Below are 17890 nucleotides of genomic sequence, written 5' to 3' on the forward strand. Positions count from 1 at the left end.
CCTTGGTTTCTCCAGACACTCACGCTTTCAGCAATACTGAAAAATAATTATGTATGTTTCCTGAAGTTCCACTGTATTTAAATTGTTAGTTTCTCCTACCTAGTTTCAAGATTTATAAGAGCAAATATGAACTGCTCCAGCTTTGTACATCAGCTGGGAATCTCTTCCAGCAATAGCTATATGTAGCTGTGAAGGTCCTTACACTCCAAGTAATAGTGAAAGACTATAAAATATATATCTACTTCAGCAATTAGGCTGTCACTTTTCAACTACTTCTAATTTCGATATGAAGTACTATGCATAAGCAAATTAACCTTTTTCTTCTGGCATGTAAAGGCAAACTCATTATGATAACAGCATCTGAATATTATTATTGCTTGTATTGCTGCAAAAAATGTTGTGTTCACACAGTAGCTGTATGGTGTCTGCATGTTGCGTAACTATTAATGACAGAGTATCCCCATTCTCGTCTTTGCCACTGCATTGCGTTGAATGCAGTTAAAAAAATGCACAAGTTACAGCACTAATCACAAAATGGCCAGGCCCAGGCAGTGTGGCCTCTTCAGTGCCAGAGCAAGAGTTTCTGGAATCTGACGAGTTTTGCAAGATGTAATAAACCACCATTAACATCCTGATAATTGCCCTTACGGACCTGCTATACAGAGGATGAAACTATTTACAAATACCCTGTCGTTGATGAAATCGCATTATATAAATTCACTTACAGGAAGAGCTGCTTCTCTCCGCTGTCTGCTACTCACGCGCTTGGTGTCTGTTTTCCACTCAGGAGTTTTAGCATCTTATCAGAAAGCTCCCACACCAGGGGGTGTGTGGGGGTGATGTTTCCATAAAGTTAGTATTAATGTTCCCTTACAAGATCAAAGCTTTGAGAACTGAGCACACTGTATATCTGTGTATACTAAAACAGAGAATTAGAATTTTGTGGATAGGTACGTACACACAGGAGAAGCTGTAGCTTTCACTGTTTCCATGCATGAGCAGCAGCTCTGGTTCTGAGTGGTGAGGATGCTCTGCAGCAAAGAAAACCTCAGCGCAGCTGGACTCAGTCCTTCACTTGTGATTGGACTGTCCAACAGCAGTCATTCTTCAGCTCTGGCATCCATCCTTTGTATCCTATTCTTTCTTTCTCTCTTTTAATGAGTGAGAGGAAATTTAGGAGTCCATGGGCTATTCTCACAGAAACTTTCCATTGTGGGTTTTTGCTGTTTCATATTCATGTATATATATATTTAAATAAATATATGTGGGTTTGGATGAGGGAAGGGTTTTGGTTTGTGGTTTTGGTTTGTTTTTTTTTTTTTTTGTTTGGTTTTGGCTGTTTTATTAAGGTTTTTTTGTTTGTTTTTTATTTTTTTTTTTTTTTTTTCTTTTTTTTTTCCTCAAAACAGCATTTTTCGCTAGATGGAGACAGGACACTGGATCACTTTGTCCTCTAGGAGGACACTGACAATCAGGAACACAAAATAAAGCCCAAACATGAGAAAACCCAGGATCTTATTCATCCTCCACTTGCAGAAAGCAATCGAGAGAATGACAAAGAGCAGCATGATGAAAAGCAGGACAATTGCACAGAACAGACCGTTGCTGCTGACTGTCACCGGGGCAAAGCTGTTAATGACAGCATACAGGAGCCATGGAAGAGGCAGGCTGTTAAGAAATTAAAAAAAAAAAAGTGAAACATTGCAGAGGTGCAGGAAAAGTCACAAAAAAAGCTTCTGGGGGCACTTCAAAATACCACCAGAGGCTTCCTGCAGAAAGAGAGGCAGGAAGAGTTTCAACTCTTCTAATATGTACACAAATCTGATTTGTTAACTTGCTCATGGTTCCCAAGGAGAATACACAGGATTTAGGCTCTCTACTCTTCCACCAGTTAGTTACATTGGTGAATTATATTTCCCTTGGCCGTCAAATCATCTGGAATCCTGTCTTTGATCAGGAAGACCCCTTTCATTTGTTTCTAGATTTCAGACCATCTGTGTAAGAACTACTTACACTCTCTTTCCAAGAGTCTGTGATGGGACAGTAGGTCAGATAAAGACACATCCTTCCCACAAAGAACCATCACTTTGTAAGGCACTGTCCCCCACTTTGTCCTATAAAAGCTTTGATCCATATTTACGGTATAAACCTACGTAAAATCTGAATTTCAACTGAACTCCAGCTTAATTTCTATTTCTGTATTTGCTGTCATCACATTTCTTATTTCTGATGCCACAGAACAAGGCAACATCCCTCTGGAAGATGTCAAGCTGAAATAAATATTTAAGCCACTGTTCAGAGCTTAGCAGGCTTAGGAAGCATAAAGAGGGCTGTCAGAAGCTCAGAGCATTCAACCGTTGAATAAGCAGTTCAAGAGAGAGTAATTTGTTACAGCTTCAATACTAACTACACCAGACTACAGCTCAACTGTGCCATTTCTTCTGTAAATACCCAGGTCTAGCAGATGGGTACAGAACAAGCACATTTATACTGGCAGGAAGACTACAAATTTTAAGAAAATTAAGAAGGCATGGCAAACCAGAAAATTTTTGCAATGCACCATGTAGATTTTGTAGTTCTGATGCTTCTGGATTAATAGAAAAAAGTAGCCCATTTTTAATGCTGTGTCCAAAGGTACTGCCATTAGCTGACAGAGTAAAAAAGCCATTTACAATCCACTCTAACTTCAGTTAGATGTGCAGTTACAATGGTACAATGTGCAGTTGCTTGTACATTTTCAGCAGCAAAAAATAATGACCTGACTAGGCTGCTTGAAACTGTGACTATGACTAGATCTGATCTCCTGCATGTGTGATAGGAAACAAAAATCAAAGATGGAGAAACTGAGAGTATGGACATGATTCTCGGTGCCTCTATTCCTGTATTGAAGATGGAAATGTGGGAATAAAGACAGAGTTTGTCTGTATATTTCCTGCATGTTTTTGAAACACTGAGGCATCGATCACAACATTTCTGGACCTCCTCTAACTCGATCTCAAAAAGTCAAAACAGAATCTGAATGCCAACCACATGCCACACATTATTATGCTAGAGCTGCTGTGAATCAGTGTATCAAAGAGTGAATTAGGCAACAAACTTGTAATAATTCTGTCATGCAAATGTCTATAAACTTTTGAGAACTTAGCACAGTAACATCCATTTCATATTTGCACCATTCTTCATTTTCAGCTTCAGTGGCATCACTTTTCAGCATCAACTGTTGTAGGCAACACCTTGGCAAAACCACAGCAACATGCTAAGAACAAAAGACTTGTTAAAATAGACAATTTTCTTGCTGTAGGACTTACCCCACTGTGATGTCAAATATGTTGCTTCCAACAGAACTGGATACAGCCATGTCCCCCAGACCTTTGCGGGCGACAATAACACTGGTAATAAGGTCAGGAATGGATGTGCCAGCAGCTAGAATAGTCAGTCCCATGATTTCTTCACTAATACCAATGGTCTCTCCAACCTAAAGGGTTTAAGCAAACCCAGAAAATAACAACAATAGTAATAATAATTATTATTATTTAACAATATCACCTGGATAATACAGGCAAGATTGAAGAATTATTCATATTCACAGATTTCTACATGTTTCAGGAGAAAGACTGTCAAATAGAACCAGTAGGTACAGACAAGCAGTTGCTGATGGCTCTGACGTTACCAGAATGATCAAGCCCTACGGTCAAGACAACCACAGTTCTCTGAACCTCTTTTCATTTTCTGAGTAGTAATTTACTTCATCCATGGTTGCAGTTCCAAAAATAAAGCACTACTCAGCATGCAACAGATGATGGACTCTGATTTCAAATGATGTCTCACAGTGCAAAACACAATGCAGGGCTTGTATTTTGTACCAGTGTTACCTCCTTACCTGATGCGCCCACCAGACCATTAAGTAAGAAAAAAATGCAATCCAGCTGATAGAGCCAAAAAATGTGATAGGAAAAAATTTTCTTGATTTCTGAAACAGAAACAAAGACAGACAGTGAACACCTATGTTGAAGGATGACATGCTGCACTTTCATTTGTTTCTCAGAACATAACAAAAAGAGATCAAGTTAACTACTAAAGGAAGGAAACACAACTGCAGTACTGTACAAGGCAATCACTGTCTAAATCCAATTAGTGTTTAAAACAAAATTTGCACTAAGAATGGATGCTACCAGTCTTGAATGAAACCACAGTCCTTATGGGCACTGACCTGAACACAGATCCTTACCCCAGACAAGTTCTGATGTGCCGCTACTAGAGTACTACAGGTTTTCACGAATAACCAGTAGGACTGATTTTGGAAGTAAATTATACCAGTTTGAATACTTGTTCCAGCTGCTGCTCAATCCTGAGCTACCTTTTCCTGTTAATTCCTCACTAAATTCACTTCCACTTTTTGCTACAGAGGGCCCTTCAGTTTTGGGGCAGCACACCTTGCCTGTACCTCTCTCTATTGCACAACATATCCCTGCAGCACCAGCAGACACATTATCCTAGGTGTCATTCCTAGGTGTGTGACAGCAGACAGGACTGCAGGGCTTTTCCCAAACACGACTTTTGGAGAGAAAATACCATTTGGCTTTTACTGATTCAGTTTTCTCAAGTAATGATAAACCTCTCTCTTTTTTTAGAGAGCTGTACAGCCATCTTTTCTTGTGTAACAGACACAGGAGTCATTTATAGAGAACAACCTAATGTTTAGGAACTGATCAGCATGGGTCCCTGAGGAGTAAGAGGTGCTCAGTGAATTGGGCTGGTTGTTAAAGACCTAGTCATGCAGGAATGAGACTCTGTTAGCAGAACCAGAAAAGAGCAAGGCTGGTTCGCAGCCCACTGAAACTGTGTAGACTCTGCTAATGTAAATGGACTGAAATGAGGTCATTACTAATGGGAAAAAGGTGAAAGTCAGCAATAGCAGTTGTGCACACTCGCCAACAGGACTGGACACTTAGAAGGTCCATATCTGCCCTAGCAGCAGGTGCAGCTGTGAGAGCACTTACTCCCTGGGGGAGCTTTACCTAATGCTCAATGCCCTCCTGAGCTCATAAACACTAACATGACCTATACAATTCCACAACTCAATATGCGCACAAACACACTAAATACGAAATAGATTTAACAACACTCTGAAACTCCCTTACACATAAATAAAAAATTAAACTTCTGTTGGAGTAAGAAAATCATTCCAGTAGGTGTCTTAAATTAATTATCTTTAAATAAAGGCACAAATAGCCCCAGTGGCACCTGGAAATATCCTTTTCCTTTTATACATCTATAAATTCTATTACTGTCACAAGCACTGTTTCTAGAGATGTCCCAGGCTACTTTGGTTGACCTGCTTCTTAAATCCTTCTTAACTCTTTACAGAGCAACCATTTAATTTTTCAAATCAGAGTTCTAAATCTTTATCGAATCAAAAAATCTGATGATGAGCTTCTGGTGTCTAAACCTACTCAGATGTACTTATCATTTTCAAATCAAAACTTCATATACACTGTGGAAGAGAAGACCCTAGTCTGAAAAGGAACATGATTTGGAAGGAACACAAATTGGCTCTTAGTGGTCTGACACCAGTGTGAGTAGAATTGAGGCTGGAAGGAATAAATGAATCTGGCTAGTATTTTCTTTCTTTCTTTTTTTTTTTTTTAACCAAACAGCTAGCACTTCTTTTTCACCATTCTTAGTAGCCACCTCTCTCCACTTTCAACATTTTTTGTCCTCTTTCTAAAAGCTGTGATTTTCTGGCAACACATGCGGTGAAAGAGATGATGAAATTATAAGTTTGTTGCAACCGGTCACAAAATCTACACAGAGCACCTCCTATCAATGCAATTTGAGTAATCACCATACAACACTCAAGATATTAGCACACATTGGCTTATGTAAAACTAATACAGCAAGAGCTGTACTGGACAGTAGTGGCTGTCTGTAAGTGTGAATATATATACCAAATGGTTCTTGCAAAATAACAGGACCTTGCCTGAGTGAGACACTCACAGAATTTGGATGGCTAAGAATGACAAGTCGGTAACTTTGCATCATGTGTATTCCTAGCCTGTCTTAGTCCTCTCCCAGTAAACTTACCTGATGAGCAGTGGTTCAAGACTAAGAGTACTTAAAAGGCTTAGAAGTCTAATTACCTATTTTAAAAGGTGGAACATTTAACTCCAGAAGGGCAAAATTTAAAGCTTGTACATACTACAGGTGATTAAATCAAGAATGGGCTCCATAGGTGCTGCTGTATAATTTGCTGTCACGATTTAATCCCAGCCAGTAACTCAGAACCACACAGCAGCTAACTCCCCCTCCTCTTCCCCTGCACTCCCAGTGGGATGGGAGGAGAATCAAAAGAATGTAAACCCCACAGGTTGAGATAAGAACAGTCCAGTAACTAAGGTACAATGCAAAACTACTACTGCTACCACCAATAATAATAATGATGATAAGGAAAATAGCAAGAGGAGAGAATATAAAACTAAAAGGGGGAAAAGGAAAAGAAAACAATAAACACAAGTGATGCACAACACAATTGCTCACCACCTGCCGACTGATACCCAGCCTGAATCCAGCAGCAATCTGGCCTTTTGGGTACCTCCCCCCAGTTTATATACTGGGCATGACGTGCTGTGGTATGGAATACCCCTTTGGTTAGTTTGGGTCAGGTGTACTGTCTCTGCTCCCTCCCGGCTTCTTGTGCCCCTCCTCACTGGCGGAGCGTAAGAGACTGAAAAGTCCTTGATCAGAGTAAGCGTTACTTAGCAACAACTAAAACATCAGTGTGTTACCAGCATTGTTCCCAGACTAAAGCCAAAACACAGCACTGCACCAGCTACAAAGAAGTAGAAAAACAGCTGTTACAGCTGAACCCAGGACATTTACATATAGATGAAACTTTTAAAAAGCAGTAATCAGAATGCTGATTCTTTATTGGATGATGGATTTTTATGTTTTTTTTTTTTTTTTTTCCAGAATATAATAATAATCACGCTTGTTTTGCAACTAATGACAGCATTTTCTCAAGATTTACCTCTTTGCAACTCCCTAGTTCTTGGAAATATAAAGACATGTTAGTTCCAAGCATTTTTCTGGAAGAATTAGTCAGAGACAGCAGACAGCAACCCCTCTCTTCACCTTTTCTTGTTGTCATGGTTGCTTTATAAAGACAGAGAGCCCAATGTATTACCATTTGGTTTTGTTGTGGTCATGGTAACAGACAAATGAGAAAAAGCCATGTCTGATTCTGTTCATATGCTATTCTCTTTTAACAGAAGAGAAATAATTTTGTAGTTTCACATTAGTTTGGTCAGATTGGTACTGTTCCTGTCTATTAGTAATCTCAAGGACACTTGGTACATTTCTGTATTGATGTCATGTGTGTCTGAAAACAGGACTTTAAGTAACACGAATATTTCAAGTATGAAGGTTTTTCTTCTAAGAGCCTGATACTAAAAAATAGTGCTTAATAATTTGCAAAGTGTCTATCTTATTGTTAGCCAGTATTATCATCTACTTTAACCTGAATGAATGTTTGTCTCCCACATAAATTTATTTGCATTCAAGCTTTGATTTTTCTTTCATACTTGACAGTGCTTAAATCTGTTTACTCAGAACCTGCTTCTGTAACTGGATCTGTGCAGGAACATCTTGTCCTTTTCCCCTTGGTAACAGTGCATCCCTGTATGGCAACAAGAGTTCATGTAAGTCCTTCCTCCTTGTTGGTAATGGAAATTTGCAGGGTTACAACAAATTGCCCCATACAGGTCCTGTGACAGCAGGACTACAGCTCCTATGGCCATTTTTATGGCCTGTAACATAAAGGGATGGACAACACAGCATGGCTATTATAACAGAGGTGGTGCTCAATATCTGCCACTGACCAACAGGGCCACCTTGGTTGTGTCAATTTTCCTTAGCCCTTACTGCAGGAGGTGGGACAGTTAATGTCTGTGGCCTTTACAGAGGCACTGGGGAAATAAGCTATTAGTTCAGGAAAAATACCTGCTGTTGTTCGAAACACCTGAACAAAAAGTCAGGTACAAATTTCCCCAAGGCACACCTACTCCTGGTGTACTGCCAGAAACATTATTGATGTTATAGTAAGGATTTTAATATATAGTGGCTTAATGCAAGCAGGTATGATTAAGGCACTAAACACCCATTAAAACATGCCAGCTGTCGAATCAGTTGTTAGTTGAACTAACGCATAATCTACTCTAAGTGTATAAAAACCTGCATATATGTGCACAAGAACGTAAGGAGGCAAGGACTTTGCTAACTTTGTAACTGGAGACTTGTGTATTAAACAATATTTCTAAAGCTTCTGGGTCTCATGGATGTAAATATAGCTTGGTATAGTACAAGTAAATGCAGTCAAACCATCTTCATTATGTGCAGATAAAACATACTTTAGGAAAGAGACTCTAGGAAGAAAGGAGAACTCATTTTTGAAAACTGGACTCCCACAGAGAATGTCAAAGGCTCCATATGGTCTCTCTAATCAGTATATAGCACACAAGTGTTCATTTTGTATACCCACATGCTAATCTGAACGTCCTGATGCACAATTTGGGTTTCTGACTAAAATTACCACATTTGCAAAACAAGCCCCTGATGACAGGCCTACAAAATCTACTGAAGTATTATTTTAGGTTTAACTTTGGCCTCACAAGTTTCATGAAAAGTTGTTTTCAGATGCACATGCTGAGCTGTGTTACTAGGTTTTGTTTCTTTTAGAAAGGGAATAACAGGGATGGCACCCAGGCATAAGTGAGAATACTTCACAGATAAACACACTAATGAAGTATCCTTGAAAAGTTAGACGGTTTATGCAACCGTCTGGTTAATTATTTCACAGCAATGTTAAAAGTAAGCAGCTTGTCATACTGATACAGCCTGTTACCTCTTCGGTTATTACTACATGTAACCACAAACTGCATTTCTTTTACTTCTGTATAAAAAGCTATTCCTTTCAGTGAATGAAATTTTAAAACTCTGTTGACATTGACGTATCTGGGCTTATCTTTTGTGTTATAGCAGGATATTTTAGTTGTAGGATGCCAGCATGCAAGTCTTGTGAACAATACTATTGTTAATAATCAAATGCATCACACAATTGCATGCAGCTTCTTGAGCTATCACTTTACAAAACCACTACTATTCTCATTTGTACAGTACAGAATATTGGACAAAGCTACATGTCTATTGATGTCAACTTCAGATTTTCAAAATACAAAATAATGCACATAATTATTTCTTAGCAGCACTTGTTCACTTTGGGCCAAACTATGAAAGAAAATACAGGGATGGGTTTGAGTAATAAAATGAGGGCATAGATACAGAAATAAACAATCTTAGAATTCATTAAGTATGCTCTGTGTGCTACCAGACAAGAAATGTTTACTAAAGTTGACTGAAAACTTGAAGAAAGCTTAAAGACTGGAAAGGAGAATGTCAGAAACCTTTATCTAAAACCAAATCAGATTCTTATTTTAGCTTGATTCTTGCAGTGATTTGCAGTTTTTCAGTGTGTGCTATGGGAAACTTTTTGCGTGTGTGTGAGTATGGAAAAAGAATTAAGGGTGTTGATTTATAACCTTATACACTGCACATCCCTTCTTGCAGCAATTTAAAATCCATTTTTTGATACAGATAGGAAAAGTGATTAGAAAACTACAAAAGGATTTTTTCAGTTCTTGACTTTTTATCTTTTACTTTCTATGATTCTCCCCAGTCTGGTCTCTTTATATATGTTAATATGGAAGTGGTAAGAATTTATAACAATAAGTCATTTGTATCAGTAATCAGTCTTAAACTATGTAAAGCTGTGTCTGGGACAAAGCTAGCAAGTATTTTCCACACAGAAGGACTTACGTATCTTGTTCTAGTATAAAGATTAGAAGATAATGAATAGAAGAGAAAGGTCTAGTAAAACATTCATATAAAAGAATATTCATTACTTTTGAAACATAGAGAAAATTTAGACAGACTAAAATCTTTCCACTTATACTTTTTAGTGCACTGGAAATGCACAGACTTCATCATCAATTATGTGATATTCAGTAGGGATCTAGGAATGCCAATGTGAAGGCCCTAAAGAAGTTTCAAGAGCTTTCACTTTGTATCATAAAATATTAGTGCATATGAATAGCAACCTTTATAGAGCTATTACTAACCAGTTGCCCATAGCCACCCATGTGAAGATCTGAAGACTGATCTTGTGACCTCTTCTTCAAAGAAGAAACTATCAAAAAAAGTCATTATCTCTAGTTTAACATAAATCCACTACAGTCCATTTCTGGGATTTAGATAGAGAGCCACTCTCTTGTGCAAAACATACTGACATACAATGACAGTTACTTACAGGATTTCTGACATCTGGGAGTGAAACCCACAATGGAAAAACAATGGGTAATACAAGAAGGTAGGTGAGCTGCTTGCGTGGGGTGTCAGGCCAGGCCAGGCTAAGAGGCTGGTCCTCATCCTCTTCATTCTGTAAGAAAAGCCACAGTGAGTAGAATATTAAAGTGGATGAATGAGGTTAGGGTCTGTTTAAACAGGAGTCCTGAGGACTGTGCTGCTTTGGTGAGAACCCATGGGTCTGAAAACACTGAATTACCACCACACCTACCTAACAACATTAACTAGGACAGAGTAAAAATATTTTGGCCAGACCATGAGGTATCCCTGCTGCACAGGCTGCCTGAGGATGGCCATTTGCAGCTATGCTGACTGTGATGCTGGTCTCTAGAGAAAGAGACCTCCTCAGGCTCCCTGAGCCTCAGCTCCACCACTCCACCAGCTCCACTACTAGGCTGTTCTCTTAGGGAAAAGGCTTTTTCCTTATCTCCAGCCTGAGCCTGACTAGCCATAATATAGCAGTCTTTTTAATAACTTGGTGCTAAAACTGCAGGAAAGACATCCCTCTCCTGTTTGTGTAACTGATTTTCTCATCAATCTCTAGTCTCCTTTTACATGTATGCCATTCACCTGCCACCATTATTACAGCATAGGTGTACAGGGACCTTCTCTGACAATTGAAAACATTTTGGCTACCATGAACTTCTCTTTCCTTAGGCTGCTTCTGATAATAAAATGGAGCCCTCTCAGACTGCCACAAAAAGAAAACAAAGTGAGCATGATTCAACCTTTTGGGTGTACATATTAGATTACTTTTGAACTTTTAAGAGAATCCCACGTGGATCTAACTTATACTACAGAATAAGGCTCCAGAAAAAATGGTCTAAGTGATTCTTTCATTAGATGCATGTAATGCAAACCCTACTGAGCCTGTGGAAAGATTCCTAGAGAGCTCAGTGAAAGCTAAAAGTCCAGAAGAGAGTACCTGGTGAAAACTGGTTTTGTTTGAGAACATGAGGTATATGTTTGGGAATACTCTAATTTTCTACTTTTAGAAAAAGTTAATAATTGATAATTCAGTCCTCCCTGCAGTGTGCAAGTTATTCTTCCCACAGATTTATATTATTTTTTTTTACCTTTTTATTATTTTTTGTAATATTTATAATAAGTTTCTTGTCAGCTATTGCCTGATCTTAAGATTGTTTACATAAGCCTGATGACAATGCTATGAGAAGCAGTCATTTGAATCACCACATCAGCTATTTTTTTCTAAGCAAAGCATTATCAATGAAATGTCACCACATGTTGGTATTGTGACATTTTCTACTTACTGCTGATTTTGATTGAAGAACTAGTCTTAATTATGCAACTATTATGAGCTCCTAAAATGTTCAACTACTCAACTACCTGAACTAATCAGTAACCACAGAAGCAAGCCAAAATCTTAGCTCAGGCCCTTACATCATGACTGTATCACTTGATATTTATGGACTGGAAGCAAATCCCTATTTACCTCTTAGCACATTGACAAGCTGCAGCTACTTTAGCAGTCCAGTGTAGATGTCAACAGAAGACAGTATTTTGTTCACCCCTACACCTTCTGAAACTCCCAAGTTGTATGCTTGCAAGACAACAGTTGAGCGAACAGATCATAATAGGTATAATCATTAGAAGATCTTAAAAAGTACATAGGCAAAATTTATCACACTCCTCACAGTACTTAAGAAGCTCCTGAGCAGCTTAAGAAGCTAGCTTTTGCCTTTAACTTTCAGCTCTTTACCAAAGAGGGCAGATGATCTGTATTTCACAGCTGCAATCTGGTGAAGCTTCACTTCTGGGGGATCAGGCTGGTGTGGGATTTTGTGGGGCTACTTCCTGAAAACCAAAAAAATTCCTTTTCCATTGTGGTAGATGCTGTTGGAGTGGCAGAACCAATCTGAGGTCGATGCTCAGCTCTGAAATATGATGACTGAGGTAAAATTTGAGCACAAAAGGACGGATTGAAGGGTTGCCTCGGAAACTCTTTCTAAGTGGCCTGTGTATAATTCAAACAGCGGACTCAGCTGGAATAAAGCTGCACAAATGACTGCTTCATACATCACTGAGTGAAAAAGTACTTCCTGAATTGCCATCTTTAAGAGACTAGCCATGATTAAAAACTGTATTTAATCACAATTAAAAGCTTTACATTAGTTTGATTGTGCAAAATGTATGGAAATTAATACTTAAGATTGTTCATGCAGTACTGTGCCAGTTGTTTCAACACTTGGCCTCATTCTGGTCTTGTGTCTGTGTCAAACAGCATTGGGCTAGCACAAGAACACAGGCAACATGAGTGGATGCAGCAAAGGACCACAATTACATATGGAGATTGCCAGATGTCTCCTAAGAAACCTTAATCCATCTGTTTGAGTTCTTTTCACCTTCAGGTTGTACTGCTTCATTTGTCTTCCTGAGACAACCGTTCTCTAAATATAAGTACAAAATTGAGTTCACAGTGTAGTAGGGCAAAACCCTTTTTCTTGCTAGTCTAACTGCAGGATGCATTACAGATGCTACAGTCTAGATCTCCATTTCCTATTTTCTAACTTAGAATAAGCATCTGATTTTCAAAAGTTGACCTTCCAAAAATGAGTAAGGAACTTCAACATATTTGTAAATCTAGCTTCCATGAATTTCAAAGCAATACTGAACTATTCACTGAGGCTGAAGATATGAAAGGGAAATAATTTTGGCAACTATAAAATCACACAAATGTGGGTGTCATGCTGTGGACAGTGACACAAAATGACTTAGCACAGATTTATGGTAGAGATAGTGTGCACTGTCCCTGTCTCCAGCCTATCTGCAACGTAATACTGAATATGCATTCTCGGAGTTTGTAGAAACTATTACTTTGTCCTGGGTTCAGCTGTAACAGTTGTTTTTCTCCTTCCTAGTAGCTGGTGCAGTGCTGTGTTTTTTACTTCAGTCTGAGAACTGAATGCTGGTAACACACTGATTTTTTTAGTTGTTGCTAAGCAGCCCATATGCTGATTAAGGACTTTCCAGTTTCTCCTGCTCTGCCAGTGAGGAAAGGCATGGGAAGCTGTGAGGAAACACAGACAGGACACCTGACCCAAACTAACCAAAGGGGTATTGCATACCACAGTGCGTCATGCCCAGTACACAAACAAGGGGGAAGTACCCAGAAGGCCAGATTGCTGCTGGATTCAGGCTGGGTATTAGCCAGCGGGTGGTGAGCAATTGTACTGTGCATCACTTGTATTTTATCAGGTTTTTTTGCCTTTTCTCCTTTTAGTTTTATATTCTCTTCCCTTGTTATTTCCTTTATCATTATTATTATTATTATTGGTGGTAGCAGAAGTGATTTTGTGTTATACCTTAGTTACTGGACTGTTCTTATCTTAACCCGTGGGATTTACATTGTTTTGGTTTTCCCCATCCTGCTGGGAGCAGTGGCAAAGAAGAAGGCGAGGTGGTTCTGAGTTACCAGCTGGGCTTAAACTACATCATACTGAAACTACATTTTTATTTATTTTCATCTTATGATGAAAACTCAGTATTTGCATTGGTCAAATGATGCACAATTCTCTTCTGCAATGCTAAGACAAGCATAATGATGACATGACATACACACTGGAATCCAGCTGCCAAAACACCCATATTGTGGTGCCATTTTAGATATCTTCAGGTTTTAGATATCTTCAGGTTTATCCCTTACCTTCACATGCTCTGTCAGAAGGGCAGAATATTCTGCTTGTTTATGAAACACCACTATGCAATAATCTCATTTTCTCTAGGCCAGCTCATATGGTAGTACCTACCCATCTACACACAAATGAGTCCTACCCCAAAATTCATTCCCTGCTATCACTTTGTAATTAACTAGGTTTAAAGATACTGGAATGAACGTAAGGAAAGCTGCATTAGTTGACATTATGAACTCTGATATATACACAAAGTTTAATGTGAACCCAAATAAACTGCTGCCACGAAACCACAGGTCATATTATAGTAAAACCTGATGCTATATAGACAATCATGGTTCTCCTACATATCCAAGTCCATTTCAGACTTGTCTAAAAGGATTGTCCAAAATACGCTAATGAATATAGAATGAAACAGTTTACTTATATTAATATAAACTGCATTAATTCTAAGTGTTCTAGATAGTCATTAAACTATCAGTACTCTTTCTTACAAAAATGACTGGCACCAGTATCACTTTTTCTTAAGCAGCATGACCACCTGAAGACCTTTTCCAAGGCTGCATTTAAAGCTTGATGTCTGGTAGATAAGAAATTATTTAGAGGAAGTGGGAGACGATAAAGTAGTGGAAGATTTCAACAATTTTTTATAATATGGTGAGACTGACTGGACTAAAAAAAAAAGAAACAGCTACAGTAAGTCAGATCAGAGGGGCATTTACACCAATATTTTGTTTCTGGCAATGGCCAGACACAGGCACTCAGGGAAGTCCAGGGCAGTAGTTCTGCTGCCTCCCCTGCTCTTTAGGTCTACAAGAATCAAAATGTATCATTGAATGTGTGCTATACCTAAGATGGCCTCCTTCTCTATTTAGTTCCCTCACCACCTGGGTCAGAAAGTTGTCTTCAACAAACCCCAGGAGCCTTCTAGACTGTTTCCTCTTTGCTGCATTGTATTTTCAGCAGACATATGGTAAGATGGAGTCACCCATGAGAACAAGGGCTAGCAATCGTGAGATTTATTTCAGCTCCTTATAGAATATTTAATTTGTCTCTTCACCCTGGCTGAGTGGTCTGCAATGTGGTTCTGTGGAAGAAGTTAAATTTAGGTTCTATAATGATTTCTGCCTTACTGACTTTTCCCCTGATTCTTATCCATCATCCAGCTCTAGACAGCCAAAACACCTTCTAACATACAGTGTTATTCCACCACCTCTCCCTCTCTTGCCTATCCCTTCTGAAGAGTTCATAGCCATCCACTGCAGTACTCCAGTTGTATGAGGCACGCCACCATGTTTTCACAATTGCAACTACATCATAGTTTTCGAGCTGCACAATGACTTCCAGCTCCTGCCTGCTGTCCATGCTGTGTGCATTAGTGTAGATGCACTTCAGTTGGGCTACTGATTCTGCCATCTTTTGTGGGAAAGAAGACTTAATTCTTGTGTGACTGTTCTCAGATGCTGTTGTTTCTAACACATCTACAAACCTTGCATCTCCATTCCTGCCTTCACTGAGGTGGCCAGGGTGCTGTGCACATTAGTACAGGCACATTTCAAATGTGCTCCAGTGTGCTTGGCACATGGTGGAGCAGAACCAAGGACCCAGCTAGCACCCCATTCCTCAAAGCACTGTCATGCCACCCCCAGGCTTATATCCAGCAAGCTTGGTTTTATGCCTTCCCCCCTTCAAATCCAATATAAAGCTCTTTCAATGAGCCCTGCTAACTCCTGTGCAAAGCTCCTTTTCCCTCTTTGAGACAGGTGTACACTGTTGCCAGCAGGTCTGGCATCATATAGGCCAACGCATTATCAAAAGCCCCAGAATTCTTCTGGTGACACCAGACTCAGAGCCAGGTATTGATCTCTGGCTCTTCCTGTTTCTTCACTTTCATTTCCTGTAAGTGGAAGGGCAGAAAAGAACACCGCTTGTGCTCCAGTCATTAGACATAAGCTACATTAGATCTTCATATATAATAGTAATTAGTGTGTTTCTATGAAATTCTTACTAGCTGTCCTAATTCTTTCCACTCTTATTTCTTGTTTCCTTTTTTTTTTTTTTCGCTTGCGCTTAGGACTGTCTTTTTGTTATACACACATGTGCACTGCTGACCACCACAGGCATAAACCACTCATGCCTAGATGGAGTGGACATGGTACCCTAGCAAATAATAATCAACAATGATAACCAAATCAATTCTCTAATAGAAAGACAATCCCTTTGCATATTATATGAGGGTTAATGAGATACATGTCTAAACTACAAAAAATATAGTTATGATTCCCTAATTTCAAGAAATGAGATTAGAAATGTTTTGCTCTGTTTTGTTTTACACATATATATCAAATACTCTTTTCTTTTAAACGAATCTACATAAATTATAACCCTGGTTTTGCTACTTCAATTCCTCTTCATATAACTCACTATGAACAATAAAAAAGACACCAAATCTCTGGATGCTCCATATTTCTCAAGCTGTTAATCCAAGAACATCTATCTAATACTTGCCTGTAATCACACAGAAGAAATCTCTTACTGTTTTGCTGAGGACTGGTCTGACAACTTTCCCCAGTCTCCCAAGAAAATTTTTCCAAACAGAGGAAATCATGGTATGTTTCACTTTATATAAACAAAACATATTGTGACATTTAATATATATTTTGTTTACAAACAACAGCTTATAGCAAACTCCATCTGCTAAACTCATAATCTAGTCAGTGGTTTTAGTAAACATTATTAGATCCTTGTCTCCATGGATGCTTATGCTCATCTTAGGAAAAACAGCTGCTTTTCTGGCACAACATCAAACTGCATTCTTATACTTTTTTCCTTACAGTAGGAAAAAATGGAAAATAAGTACAATTGAACACCTCAAACTTATCTGAAATACTTAATCTTCCACTATTTACCAACTAATCTGTATTGCTGCAACAGCTATAGCATAAGAATTCTAAATACTATATTCTGAGGATTATTCTGTTAGCCCAACTAAGCTGAAGAGCTGAGTTATAAATTCTCATGCTTGTATATTTCACATGCATTTTGACTTCTGATATCATCGATCAATACAGAATTAGCATTAGGACTCCAGAAGAAAGGAAGCTGCAGACAGGAACTACCTGCAGTTCAGTTTGCTTATGCTAAAGTATAGATATTGTGTCATCTATAAATAGGCAACTTTTTTTCTTTACACAATTGTACTGCAAAAGACAGCTGAGGGTTATTTTTTTCTTCTCTTGGAAGTGGAAAGCTCTGTACAACCCAACTTCTCACAGTGAGTGAATTTAGAAAAAAATATGATGTCTCCAAATGTTACCTGTCACAGAGGTAAGTAGAAATATTCAGAATTTAAAATAATTTTCCTCTTTAGAATAGCAAATCTCTTGTTAATTTATTTCACTAGAAAGGCAGAGAACAGGCAATTGAGCCTTACTGTGAAGAACTTCAGGTCTCTGTTTTCTGTTTCTTGTCTGTAACTTGAATTGCCCATTCATGCTCCACCTCTCACTTGAAGAAAAACCAAACAAATGTAAAAGAAGTGAGATAGTAAGCTCATACAGTAGAATTCAATTTCTATGGGGTAAGTAAGACAGAAAACATTTTTCCTCATGAATTCTTGAGTAAAACTCAAATAGGGAATAAAACTAAATCTCTGAGATTTCAGAATGCATTTCTTATATATGGTTACTCTTCTTAGGGCAAAGAATTTGTATTAATCCTCTCTGCAACTGTAAACTCACTAGGAGCTACCTTTTAGTGGAGCCTATGGGAAGGAGCAAGGTAGGCATTTGCTTGAGATTCTTTCTGTTTGTGTCCTCCTAGGC

General features: G+C 38.6%; 1 protein-coding gene across 1 annotated transcript in view; it reads right to left on the reverse strand.

Annotated features, from left to right (window-relative positions):
* Positions 1 to 1418: 1418 nt before the first annotated feature.
* Positions 1419 to 17890, reverse strand: part of SLC24A2 (solute carrier family 24 member 2) — a 115375-nt gene continuing 98903 nt past the window's right edge. Inside the window, exons 8-11 of the mRNA XM_034072843.1 lie at positions 10361 to 10489; positions 3881 to 3970; positions 3309 to 3475; positions 1419 to 1668 (exon numbers count right to left, since the gene is read on the reverse strand). Coding sequence (XP_033928734.1) covers positions 1419 to 1668; positions 3309 to 3475; positions 3881 to 3970; positions 10361 to 10489 — 636 coding nt within the window. The remainder of the gene's footprint in view (positions 1669 to 3308; positions 3476 to 3880; positions 3971 to 10360; positions 10490 to 17890) is intronic.

The sequence above is a fragment of the Melopsittacus undulatus genome, chromosome Z (genome assembly GCF_012275295.1).
Source record: "Melopsittacus undulatus isolate bMelUnd1 chromosome Z, bMelUnd1.mat.Z, whole genome shotgun sequence".
Taxonomy (NCBI): domain Eukaryota; kingdom Metazoa; phylum Chordata; class Aves; order Psittaciformes; family Psittaculidae; genus Melopsittacus; species Melopsittacus undulatus.